General features: G+C 55.1%; 1 protein-coding gene across 1 annotated transcript; it reads left to right on the top strand.

Annotated features, from left to right (window-relative positions):
• Nucleotides 1–3,592: 3,592 nt before the first annotated feature.
• DDX39A (DExD-box helicase 39A) lies at nucleotides 3,593–12,852 on the top strand. Its single transcript, XM_047095091.1, has 11 exons — nucleotides 3,593–3,731; nucleotides 8,137–8,348; nucleotides 8,481–8,608; nucleotides 9,930–10,022; nucleotides 10,390–10,573; nucleotides 11,259–11,377; nucleotides 11,725–11,856; nucleotides 11,955–12,064; nucleotides 12,174–12,318; nucleotides 12,466–12,613; nucleotides 12,702–12,852. The coding sequence occupies exons 2-11, from the start codon at nucleotides 8,141–8,143 to the stop codon at nucleotides 12,716–12,718; spliced, it is 1,284 nt and encodes a 427-aa protein (XP_046951047.1). The 5' UTR covers nucleotides 3,593–3,731; nucleotides 8,137–8,140; the 3' UTR covers nucleotides 12,719–12,852.
• The last annotated feature ends 75 nt before the right edge of the window (nucleotides 12,853–12,927 follow it).

Below are 12,927 nucleotides of genomic sequence, written 5' to 3'. Positions count from 1 at the left end.
TTTTTTTTTTTTTTAATTTTTTTTTTCAACGTTTATTTATTTTTGGGACAGAGAGATACAGAGCATGAACGGGGGAGGGGCAGAGAGAGAGGGAGACACAGAATCGGAAACAGGCTCCAGGCTCCGAGCCATCAGCCCAGAGCCTGACGCGGGGCTCGAACTCACGGACCGCGAGATCGTGACCTGGCTGAAGTCGGACGCTTAACCGACTGCGCCACCCAGGCGCCCCCAGTATCTTTTTTTTTTAGGTTGTTGTTTCTGTAGTGGGGGAGGGGAGTGAACGTGGGAACGTGAACACACGTGACCTCCATTTTAACTATGAGGTATGTCTTTTTATTTAAAAAAATTTTTTAATTAAGTTTATTTATTTATTTTGAGAGAGAGCACGTGCGCAGGAGAGGCAGAGAGAGGGAGAGAGAGAATTCCAAGCAGGCTCCCCACGGTCAGCGTGAGGAACCCCATGTGGGGCTCGAACCCACAAACCCGTGGGATCATGACCTGAGCTGAAATCAAGAGTCAGATGCTTAACCGACTGAGCCACCCAGGTGCCCCTATGTCTTTTTATTTTTCATTGTTAATTATTTTGATGGAGGCACAACTTACATATGGTCAAGTACACAGATCCTTTGGTGTGCAGCTCTGTGAATTTTTTTTAATTTTTTTTCAACGTTTATTTATTTTTGGGACAGAGAGAGACAGAGCATGAACGGGGGAGGGGCAGAGAGAGAGGGAGACACAGAATTGGAAGCAGGCTCCAGGCTCTGAGCCATCAGCCCAGAGCCCGACGCGGGGCTCGAACTCACAGACCTCGAGATCGTGACCTGAGCCGAAGTCAGACGCTCAACCGACTGAGCCACCCAGGCGCCCCGCTCTGTGAATTTTTATATGTGTATACATTCCTGCCTCCGCCAGCCAGTCTGCTCCCCGGCTGCGTGGATTTTACCGTGCCCTTGGCCAGGCAACCTTATGGAAATTCTATCACCATAGATTAATTTTGCCTGTTCTTGAACTTCACAACTCATGGGATCATTTTATAATGTATTTTTTATATATCTGGATTTTTAATGTCTGGATTCTTTCACTCAACATGTTTTTTGTTTTCTATTGAAATAAAAGTCACATACCATACAATTTACCTTTTTTTTTTTTTTTTAACATTTATTTATTTTCAAGAGACAGAGAGAGACAGAGTGCGAGTGGGGAAGGGGCAGAGAGAGAGGGAGACCCAGAATCTGAAGCAGGCCCCAGGCTCTGAGCTGTCAGCACAGAGCCCCATGTGGGGCTCAAACCCACCAACAGTGAGATCATGACCTGAGCTGAGGTCAGATGCCCAACCGACTGAGCCACTCAAGTACCCCTAATTTTTTAAGTAATCTCTACACCCAATGTGCAGCTGGAACTCACAGCCCCAAGATCAAGAGCCCCGTGCTTCAGGGACTGAGCCAGCCGGGCGTCCCTCAAAGAGTGTGGTGGCTTTTCATTGGCTGAGTCGTTGGCTGGGCTGTTGCTGGCTCAGAAGAAAATCTTCCTCCTGCTGGGCAGTAAAGTACCAGCTTCTTCCAGTTGAGAACGGAAAGGGCTGACAAGGAGTCGTATTGTGTGAGAGCTCCCCCTTCTGGCCTCCCAACTCCGTTGTAGTGAGGTTTCCCTTTTCTTTTTTTTTTTTTTTTTTCCTTTTAAAGTTAATTTATTTTTGACAGAGACAGTGCAAGCATGAGCTGGGGAGGGGCAGAGAGAGTGGGAGACACAGAATCCGAAGCAGGCTCCAGGCTCCGAGCTGTCAGCACGGAGCCCGATGCGGGGCTCGAACTCACGAACTGTGAGATCACTACCCGGGCCAAAGTCGGACGCCCAACTGACTGAGCCACCCAGGCGCCCTGAGGCTTCCCTTTTCTCATTTTCACACTTGTCAACAGGACTCAACTGGCTTTGGCTGTCTCCTCCATAACTCACCTCAGATGATTTGATTATGCCAAGCTTGCCTCTAAACTGCTTTCCTGGGGCACCTCCAGGATTTCTCTGGGCTTCTACACCACCTGGCGTGGGCCTCTCCACCTTTGTAGGCGGTGGCCAGGTCTAAGGCAGGGAGATGGCCTGGGCTCGGATCCCTGCCAGCTGTGTGACTTTGGGACTGGGACTAACCCTCTCTGGACCTCAGGTCACCCACATTGTCATCCTGACAATGGATACGCTAATACACGCACTAATCTGCTCCAGGTGGGGGATTCAGTTAGTCGATACACTTAGATTTCTCAGAACAAGCGTGAGCACCAGGGTGGGAGCCAGGGTGAGGGTGCGGCATTGGCTTCAGGGACAACATTCAAGATACACAATGCTTTAATGCAATAATGTTTTTCTTTTTGAGAGAGAGAGAGAGCATGTGTGTGAGCAGGGGAGGGGCAGAGAGGGAGAGACAGAGACACAGAGAGAGAGAGGGAGAGAGGGAGAGACAGAGGGAGAGAATATAAGCATGATCCACACGCAGTGTGGAGCCTGACGTGGGGCTCTATCTCACAGCTGTGAGGTCATGACCTGGGCCGAAATTAAGAGTTGGTTTAACCAACTAAGCCACCCAGGTGCTCCAATTTTGATTTTATTTTATTTATTTATTTATTTATTTATTTATTTATTTATTTATTTATTTAAAAAAAATTTTTTTAAACATTTATTTATTTTTGAGACAGAGACAGAGCATGAACAGGGGAGGAGCAGAGAGAGAGGGAGACACAGAATCTGAAACAGGCTCCAGGCTCTGAGCTGTCAGCACAGAGCCCGATGTGGGGCTCGAAGCCACGGACTGTGAGATCGTGACCTGAGCTGATGACTGTTACAGATTACGGTCAAGAAGTGTTACATCTTCTTCTGGGGGTGACGGAAATGTTCTGTATCTTCACTGGGCAATCGTCAGTCGGCTGTCAATCTTGAAAAATCAGGGGACCTTTTCTTATGAATTTTTCCTCAGTAAAGTACAAGGCAGGGGGAGGGGGGTAAGGTTGGGAAAATGTAGTACAAGGATAAATTAAAATCCAAAACGTCTTATGAGTGAAACATCCTGGTTTGGGTTTTGTGGCCTGAGCCTGCATGGCCACTAGTACGGAGTCTGACCCAGGACAAGACTCTCAGCAAATGGGAAACGTTGATGACGCGCATTTCTCTCTGGGCCCCGAGCGGTCCCTTCCCCACTGCGGGTGCAGCCTGTCCTCTCCACATTGGAGACATTCCGACCTCCCAGTCCTTCTCAGGACCCTTTTACGGGCTCACCCCGGAGAACCAAGAAGTCGCGAGTTGATGCCCACTTCGAAAGCCTTGAATCCCATGCCCAGCGTAAAAACCACGTTAGCAGACAGATGATACACAGCCGACAGACAAATCAAGCCGGCTTCCGCTGCCAGTACTAAATATGTCGACGCCCACCGACGGAAAAACCCAATCACGTGACAGCGCACGGGCTCACGTCGGCCTTAGACCAGGGCGCCTACTTTTAGATTGGCCAATGAAGCCGAAGCGTGAGGCACGCCCCCTTTCCTCTCTCCACCAATAGCTTCCAGACGCCTCCTGCAGCATCTAATCACCGCTTCCGCCTTTCTTGAATGAAAAGCCAGCAGTCCAGTGAGCAGAGCCGCAATCCGACGCAGGAGGCAGGAAGCGTTGTGGCTCGTGTCGGGGCGCGAGACCGGTAGCCAGAGTCGGACGGCACTCCTCACAGCGCGCGGAGGCGAACGGGGAACCAGGTGAGCGAAGCACCCGGAGCGCGGGGCCGCGGTGCGGAGACGTCGGACCTGCGGGCGAGCGGGCGAGGGGAGACCCTGGGAGTTGAGGGGAGGATGAGGAGGAAGGGGCGCGAGACAAGGGGGGGCGGTTGGGGCGTCCGCCGCGCGCGGCAGCGGCCGTTGAACGCCATAGCGCATGCGCAAGGCGTGGGGGGGGGCGGTAGCTGTTGGCGCGCTGGGCTCGTTCCCGCTTCCGGGAGTGGGCTGTCATGGCGGCCCGCGGGTCGAGCCTGACTTGGGGAGAAGGTCTGTCTGTCAGAGGAGACCCCCTAGTCGTTTGGGGAGCGACTCTCGGGGCCGGGCGCCGGGGTCTGGAGTTGCGGTGGGAGAATCCCGACCTTGTAGACGCGTTAGGCTTCTCCGAGTCGAGGGACTTGCCCTCCTCCACCCTGCTGTGCTGTTGCTATGTGTTTAGGGGATTCGGGCTTCCAGAGATTTAGAATAAAACAGATGTCACCGAGGCGAACCCTGAGGTGGAAGTCTTCCCTGGGGCACTTGAATGAATGGGTACCGTGAGCTAGTCTGAATTGTCACTTTCCGGGTGTCCGCTTTCGAGTTGATCTGTTCCGGGGGCCGCAGCCGTCCCGGCCCCCCCGGGTGGGGCAAACGCCCCTCCCCCAGTTCTCTCCCCGTCTCATTTGTTTTGAGTTTTAGAGCCCCTGTAGCCACTTCCTAGAGAATTTTGTGCCTCCAACTCAGGCTGTCCCTGAATCTGTCCCCTGTAAGAACAAAAAGACTTCACTTGACGTTTGTGTTTGTTTTGACTGCACCGTCCCCTCTTGGCCACCCAGGTTTGGAGCTCAGGGTAGGCGGCTCCGAGCGGTTATCTGCCCAGGGATTGCCCGGGAGATGGTCCTGCCCTGTTGAGTGTGCCATTTTGTTGTTCCCTCATACCACCCCCACCCTCGTTAATCCTCTCTCCTGGTGACTGGTTTTCCCCGTGGCTGGTCTCATTCCCCGCTCGTCTTCTCCTTTAGAGCAAGTTGCTCTTGGGCCATTACTCCCCTCAGAAACCTCCTTAGTGATTCCCTGTTGCTTCGCAGATAAAGTATGAGTGCCCTCGATCAGACCGGCTTTCCAAGCTTCCTCCTCTGCCTCTGCTTCAGCCAGTCTTGCTCTCCATTCCCCAAAAGGGCGTGGTGCTTTGGAACCGACCTTTCCTGGCTCCTCCCCTTTTCTCGGCTGCCTGGGAAATAGCCCCTTCCTGTTCAGGTTGCCTTTTTCAGCAATCAGATGAGGGCATATTAGCCCCCAAGTTCTGCCTGAAGGCCTCGATTTTAATTTTATTCATTGGGCCTTTGCGTGTGAGTGCTTATCTGTTTTAGGCTCTGGGCTGGGCCAAAGGGCTGGCAGGCATGACCTGAACAAGGGTGCTTTTTTTAGCTGGGGCCTGCCAGAAATGTCCTTCTGGAGCAAGAGTCCTGAAGGAAGCAGGGGGGACTCACGGCCACTGCCGGCAGTGGGCATGGCAGGTGCGGCGAAGGGGCTGAGGCATGCGTGAGGGGCACAGCAGCAAGGCCGGTGAGTGGGGGTGACGGAGGAGATGAGGTTCGAACGTGGTGTGTGTGGGGGGGGGTCAGTTTGTGTAGGGCCCGGTAGGTCAGGCTGAGGGCCCCTGAGTTTTATTCTGAGCCCAGTAGGAGCCTGTGGGGGATTTTGAGCATTTTCCGACTTCGCTTTTAGTGGGCTCCCACTGGCTTTTGTGGGGAGAGACGATGGAGGGGGGTGGAAAACAGGGAGACTGTGGGCCTCATCCAGGCAAGAGATGATGGCGCCCCCAGAGCCACCAACTGACAACGGACAGAGTGGCGGCCCCGCACAGGGGAGTGTTCCGCCACGAGCAGGAGTGAGGTGCTGATGCCTCCCACAAAGTGGATGAACGTCGAAACGTGCTGAGTGAACGAAGCCGGACAGGACAGATGGTTGCATGTTGTATGTTGATTCCAGGGAGAAACGGCAGAAACAAGCAAACGGAAAGAAAGCAGGTTAACGGTTGCCCAGAGGACTGAGGGGGGAAGGATGAGAGGTAAAGGGTCTGGTCTTTTTCAAGACTGACTGAAATGGGTAACGAATCCAACTGTGGTGGTCGTTGAACTTATCCCGGACTGTATTAAAAATACTAAAAACTGGCTGTCTGACTCTGGATTTCGGCTCAGGTCATGATCTTGCAGTTTGTGAGATGGGGCCCCGAATGGGGCTCTGCTCTGGCAGCGTGGAGCCTGCTTGGGATTCTCTGTCTCCCTCTCTCTCTCTCTCTCTCTGCCCCTCCCCTGCTTGTGCACATGTGCTTTCTTGGTCTCAAAATTAAGAAGTTAAAAAAAATACTAAAAACCAATATATGGGACATTGAAAGTGGTGAACGATATACCATGTGAATATCTCAATAAAGCTGTTCTAATTTTATTTTATTAAAAATAAATTAATTATTAAAATATTTTAACTTATATTTTAATTATTATTACTTTATTATTAATTATTAATATTTTATTAATTATAAAAATATTTTAATTATTAAAGTATATTATGGGGCGCCTGGGTGGCGCAGTCGGTTAAGCGTCCGACTTCAGCCAGGTCACGATCTCACGGTCCGTGAGTTCGAGCCCCGCGTCGGGCTCTGGGCTGATGGCTCAGAGCCTGGAGCCTGTTTCCGATTCTGTGTCTCCCTCTCTCTCTGCCCCTCCCCCGTTCATGCTCTGTCTCTCTCTGTCCCAAAAATAAATAAACGTTGAAAAAAAAATTTTTAAAGTATATTAAAATAATAAATTAAAAATTTTTTAATGTTTTAATTTTATTTATTTTTGATACAGAGAGAGACAGAGCACGAGCAGGGGAGGGGCAGAGAGAGGGAGCCACAGAATCCGAAGCAGGCTCCGGGCTCTGAGCTGTCAGCACAGATCCTGACGCGGGGCTCGAACTCACAAACCGCGAGATCCTGACCTGAGCTCAAGTCGGACGCTTAACCGACTGAGCCACCCAGGCACCCCTAGCTGTTCTAATTCTAAAAAAGAAAGGTGGAGGTAGCTTGGGACGAGTGAGGTAGCAGGGGCAAGCAGTGGCCTAATTGTCCTGTTGGGATTTGTTGGCTGATTGGACAGGGGAGAGAGAGAAAGCCAGTGAGAGAATGAAATTGCCTCTTTTGAGAAGCAGGCCTGCAGGAAGGAACGGAGGGTTTTACTCTTGGGATTTTGAGTTCAGCTTCGAAGGGTCTATGTGGCAGAGGCAGTTGGGTAACGGAGTCTGTTGTTGGGGGAAGCTGTCACCCGATGGAGACACAAGTTTGGGAGGCCTCTGCACAGAGGTGGTCAAAGCCCTGGGGCTGGATGAAGTCACAGAGAGAATGAGTGACAGGAGGGCCAGAAAGTGGGCCCAGAACCCTCCACATCCGGCTCAGGGAGAAGAGGGACTACTTCAGCATCCTCTCCGTCTAGACTGGAGTTTGGATGGAGTTGGGAGGGCAGAAGACCATATTCTCACATTTGGGACCCTTGTAGCTTGCACCCCGTAGGTCCTGTGCCCACACTGGATACGGCAGGAAGGGAGCAAACTGTATTAATTCTCTTTACCATCTCCGCTTCGTTCTTAGCGGCCTGGGCGCGGTGGGAAGGCTGCTGATGACAGTACTTAATTATTCCCCTGTGCAGACCACAAGTAGCGGGAGGAGCTGGGGCAGGGCGCTACTCTGCTCCTACAGACTCAGGTCTCTCCAGCGTTCTGGCAGCCACATCTGGTCCCAGGGGTCCTATCCTGTGCAGGCCCGGTAGACTCTTTGCGGGGTGGTGGGGAGGGGGCCTCCTTTGGCTTAGGTGGCTTGAGGTTTATTAGAGTTTTCCTGGCGGCAGCCGCGTGCGGCAAACGCTTGGGGTAGGGGCTTGATGAGCGAGCGGGCAGACGAGGCCGCGGGTGGTTTGAGAGGGGTCTTGTGGAGCGAGGTGTGCCGGGGACAATGCACAGGGATGCGAGAGCCATGGGGAAGTATGGGGATCTCACTGTGAGAGCAGAGGGAGGCCCTGGAGCCGGGGGTGTGTGTGCATGTGTGAGTGTGACGGAGAGGGGCACGGGGAAAGCTGAGGGGGTGCAGGAGTGAAGGTGTGACCGGGACAAGCTGAGGCTGGGAGGTGCTGCCCGGGAGGAGCGGGTAGGACTTTGTGCAGGAGTCTGTGGGGAGTGTGAGGGAGAGGGGTCAGAGCGCTGGCCCCGTCTTGGCTTCGTCAGCTGTACCAGCTCGGAAGATGGCTCCGGTGCTTTGTCCCTCCTCGACCTGTGTCCGTAGACTGCAGCTGCTGGGAGGTCTTCTCCCTGGAGGGGGGAGTTTTCTTTCTCAAACTCACTTGCTTCCCTCAACCCTTCCTCCCTCCTCTGTTGTCAGCGCCATGGCGGAACAGGATGTGGAAAATGAGCTTCTGGATTACGAGGAAGATGAAGAGCCCCAGGCTCCTCCAGAGAGCACTCCTGCTCCCCCCAAGAAAGACGTCAAGGGTTCCTACGTTTCCATCCACAGCTCTGGCTTCCGGGACTTTTTGCTGAAGCCGGAGCTTCTTAGGGCCATCGTGGACTGTGGCTTTGAGCATCCATCTGAGGGTATGCCTCCTGGGTTCTCCCTTCCAGGAACCTCCTCACCACCCTCTCTGTGGCCTCCTCAGCCGCCTGGCCAGGAGCCTGCACAGAGGGAGCATCTGGTTTCTGGCCGCTCACACGTGCTCTCTCCCTCAGTCCAGCACGAGTGTATTCCTCAAGCCATCCTGGGCATGGACGTCCTGTGCCAGGCCAAGTCTGGGATGGGCAAGACGGCCGTCTTCGTGCTGGCCACCCTGCAGCAGATTGAGCCTGTCAACGGACAGGTAGGTGGTTGCCCTCCCTGCTGGGCCCGAGCTACGTGAGGATCGCTAGCCACGGGTTCCCTTGTTAAAACTTCCTGGTGCTGCGTTCTCTTTGTGGGCTTTTATTTTATTTTTTTTAATTTTCAAAAAAAAATTTTTTTTTTTTTCCAAAGTTTTTTTTATTTATTTTTGGGACAGAGAGAGACAGAGCATGAACAGGGGAGGGGCAGAGAGAGAGGGAGACACAGAATCGGAAACAGGCTCCAGGCTCCGAGCCATCAGCCCGGAGCCTGACGCGGGGCTCGAACTCACGGACCGCAAGATCGTGACCTGGCTGAAGTCGGACGCTTAACCGACTGCGCCACCCAGGCGCCCCTCAAAAAAATTTTTTAATGTTTATTTTTGAGAGAGGGAGAGAGACAGGCAGGGTGCAAGCAGGGGAGGGGCAGAGAGGTAGGGAGACGCAGAATCCAAAGCAGGCTCCAGGCTCTGAGCTGTCAGCACAGACCCCGACAACGGGGCTCGAACCCACAAACAGATCATGACCTGAGCTGAAGTTGGACACTTAACTGACTGAGCCACCCAGGTGCTCCTCTTTGTGGGCTTTTAAAATTAAGTACGGTACTTAGTTGTGACAAAATACTGCCCAAAAATGATAAGCCAAGAGGAGAAACTGAGAAGTGCCCACGATTTTATTCTCCAGATTTTCACAGCTGTTATTTGGTCATGTGCTTTTCTAGAGTGTGCGTATTTACACAGGTGAGATTGTACCTAACGAGGTTTGGTTGCTACTGTTGCCACTGATAGTCGTTTCCTCTTAAGTGAATTTTGTTGGAGGAGAATCAAGGTGCATTCCGGTGTTGTTTTGTCACACAGGGACACACGCCCTCGGGCTGCATATGGGTGCACAAGCCCTTGTCTCCTTAGGGTCGGTGGAGAGGGAGAGGGAGATTCAGTGGGAGGCTGTGGTGGTTGCAGCCCTTGGCGTCATGGGCCTGAAGGCAGGAGCCGCCTTCGGGTGGTCAGGAGCTGACCAGAGAGCAGACTCAGAAAGCTGTTGGTAGGGGCTGCCTCACCAGCTAGATCTCACTGTGGATCCTGGCAGCAGGAGACAAGCCTCACTCACTAGCTGGGGGGACATAGGGAGTGAATGACAGGCGAAGGGTGGGGAGAAGCTAGAGCATCTGGACCGGACCTTCCAGCAGCCGGAGGTTTGGGGAGCAGCGTGGTAGGCACCCTCAAGGGGCCAGAGCCCGGTGGAGCCCAAGGGAGGGCACTAGAGTGGGCTCTGGCTGGGGTAGGACTTGGGACACTGCCTAAAGTGTCTGTCTTCCGCCTGCAGGTGACAGTGCTGGTCATGTGTCATACTCGGGAGCTGGCATTCCAGATTAGCAAGGAATATGAACGCTTCTCCAAGTACATGCCCAGCGTCAAGGTAAGTCCCTCAGGCTGGACGTACTGCGTGGTCTTCTGCAGCGTTGCTGCCCCGGCTGTAGCCCGGCCAGTGTTTACTAAGCTTGGCCGCGGTGGCTGCCTTTGAGGTTTGCGGTGGTTTACATTCCTTAAAAGCCGGATGAATTATGCATGGCCTCCGGAGGCCTGTGCCGGTCCCAGCTGTGGGGCTGCTTTCCACCGGAGTCCTGGCCAGACTCTCAGGCCACTCTGGTCCCCAGGCACTAGGCCCGGGGGTGCTGCTGGAGCCTGAGCTGACGGGGCCACGGGCCGGGTGGCCATCAGTTTGGAGTGAGTGTGAGCCTTCAGCCCTTAGACAGGTGAAAGGAACTTTCTCTCCTCCCACATAGGTGTCTGTGTTCTTCGGGGGCCTTTCCATCAAGAAGGATGAAGAGGTATTGAAGAAGAACTGTCCGCACGTCGTGGTGGGGACACCAGGCCGGATCCTGGCACTCGTACGGAACAGGAGCCTCAACCTGAAGAACGTGAAGCACTTCGTGCTGGACGAGTGCGACAAGATGCTGGAGCAGCTGGGTGAGTGGCCTGCTTGGGTCTAGGAGCTGCTGGAGGCCCACCCCGCCACGCCCCCCACCCCGCCATCCTTACAGCTCCCCTCCCCCCACCCAGACCTCAGAGCCAGGTGGGCCCTGTCAGGGCAGGCCGAAGGTTGCCCCAGGGCAGGGTCACGTGGGTGGCTGGCACACAGGCCTCTGTAGACGACTCCAGGGAGAGTTGTAGCCTCGGCACAGTGACCTGCCTCCGAGCCCGAGCTGAGTGAGTCCGGGCGTGTGTCCGTGCCAGCCCTCGGCATGCTGTGGCCTCGCCGCCCGTTGGGTTAGTTCCGGGCCCCTGCCTGCCCTCCGTGAGCCCCGCAGGGCCAGTGGGAGATGGGGCTTGTGTCCCGGGAGGCAGCTGCAGCTCTCACCCCAGCGGCTGTCTCTGCCTCAGGCTCCCCTCCCTGAAGCGTGGCTCGAGGCGCGCTGGCACGGCTGCTCCGCTCTGGCGGCGTGTAAGTGGATGGCAGCTCCTCCCGCGCCCGCCCCGAGTCCAGCCCCTCAGGCACCTGGGACTCGCCCCTCCCTCCACTCGGCTCACGCCGCCCTCGTCGTGGCGCTAACGACTCCCTGGCACAGGTTGGGAGGAGCTGGGGCTGGTCTCGGGTGGGGGTCGCCGCGCGGCAGGCGCTCACGCCCACCTGTTTCTTGCTCTCCCCACCCAGACATGCGGCGGGACGTGCAGGAGATCTTCCGCCTGACGCCCCACGAGAAGCAGTGCATGATGTTCAGCGCCACCCTGAGCAAGGAGATCAGGCCCGTGTGCAGGAAGTTCATGCAAGACGTGAGTAGGGTGGGACGGCAGCCAGCCACGGCCTCGGCGCGGCACCTCTGGCCCTCCTCGGTTCCGTGTCCTGAGCCGCTGCTGCTCCGGGACGCCCACACTTGCCTCACCGCACAAGAATGCCGGGAGGCCCCGGAGCCTTCCTTCCCTCCTGTGTCTTGTCAGACTAGGAGCTGAGCTTGGTCTATACCTGAGTCAGAGCCGAGCTTAGATCAACGATTGGGAGAGAGGCATTTATCGGGGTACGCAGGCCCTCTGGGAAGCATCGCAACGTGGAGTCCTTCGCCGGAAGGTTCTGGGCAGGCAAGATGCCCAGAAGTAAGCCCCGCCTGCCCCTTCCTGCACAGCCCATGGAGGTGTTTGTAGACGATGAGACCAAGCTCACGCTACACGGACTTCAGCAGTACTACGTCAAGCTCAAGGACAGCGAGAAGAACCGCAAGCTGTTTGATCTCTTGGATGTGCTGGAGTTTAACCAGGTGACACCGTGTGGCTGTGCTGGGGTTCCGGGCCTTGGCGAGACTGGCGCACGGGGGCTCTGGCCCTGACCGCCGCTTCTTGCCTCCCTGCCTCGCAGGTGGTGATCTTCGTGAAGTCGGTGCAGCGCTGCATGGCCCTGGCCCAGCTCCTTGTGGAGCAGAACTTCCCGGCCATCGCTATCCACAGGGGCATGGCGCAGGAGGAGCGGTGAGTGGGTGCCGCCCTCGGGCCCGTAGCAGGCCCCTCAGCCCCTCACGGGGAGTGCCACTTGGGAACCCCATGTCTAATGGCTGCCTCTTGTTCTTCCTGTGCCCAGCCTGTCGCGCTATCAGCAGTTCAAAGACTTCCAGCGGCGGATCCTGGTGGCCACCAATCTATTTGGTCGAGGGATGGACATTGAGCGAGTCAACATCGTCTTCAACTATGACATGCCCGAGGACTCGGACACCTACCTCCACCGAGTGAGTGCCTCCACGGAGCTGTTACCTCCCTCACGGCCCTCTCCCAGGGTGGGGGTGAGTGGGGATGTGGCCCTGCTTGTCCTCAGATCCCCATGTTGTGTCCCTGTGACCTGACCCCCCTGACCCCCTGCTCCTGTCACCCTGCAGGTGGCCCGTGCGGGACGTTTTGGGACCAAAGGTCTGGCCATCACTTTTGTGTCCGATGAGAATGATGCCAAAATCCTCAATGATGTTCAGGACAGGTTTGAAGTGAACGTGGCAGAACTTCCTGAAGAAATTGACATCTCTACATACAGTAAGTGTTGGGGGTGGGGCTGGGGGGCTGGGCCCGGACAGGGACCTTCTTCCCCGTCTCACTGGCCTCCCCTCTGTGTGTCTTACAGTTGAGCAGAGCCGGTAACCACACGCCTGGTGGCCAGAGTCGCCCTGTTTCCTGAGTGCTGCTTCAAGTCCTCTTTCTAGGCACCAGCGGGGCTTCCCTTTTTACTGTTTAAAAGCTGTAGATTTGTGTAAGAGTAAAGTTTTATTACGGAAGTCTGTCTTCCACCCTGCGTGTTGCTCGGCTCTCAGCTTTTCGTGGGTGTGGCAGGCCTGGCCAGGGAGCTCCAC

This window comes from Lynx rufus, unplaced genomic scaffold, assembly GCF_022079265.1.
Source record: "Lynx rufus isolate CCGP_SWC_20201006 ecotype Redwood Valley unplaced genomic scaffold, mLynRuf1.p SCAF_4, whole genome shotgun sequence".
Lineage (NCBI taxonomy): Eukaryota > Metazoa > Chordata > Mammalia > Carnivora > Felidae > Lynx > Lynx rufus.
This window is presented reverse-complemented; position numbering and strand designations above follow the sequence as displayed.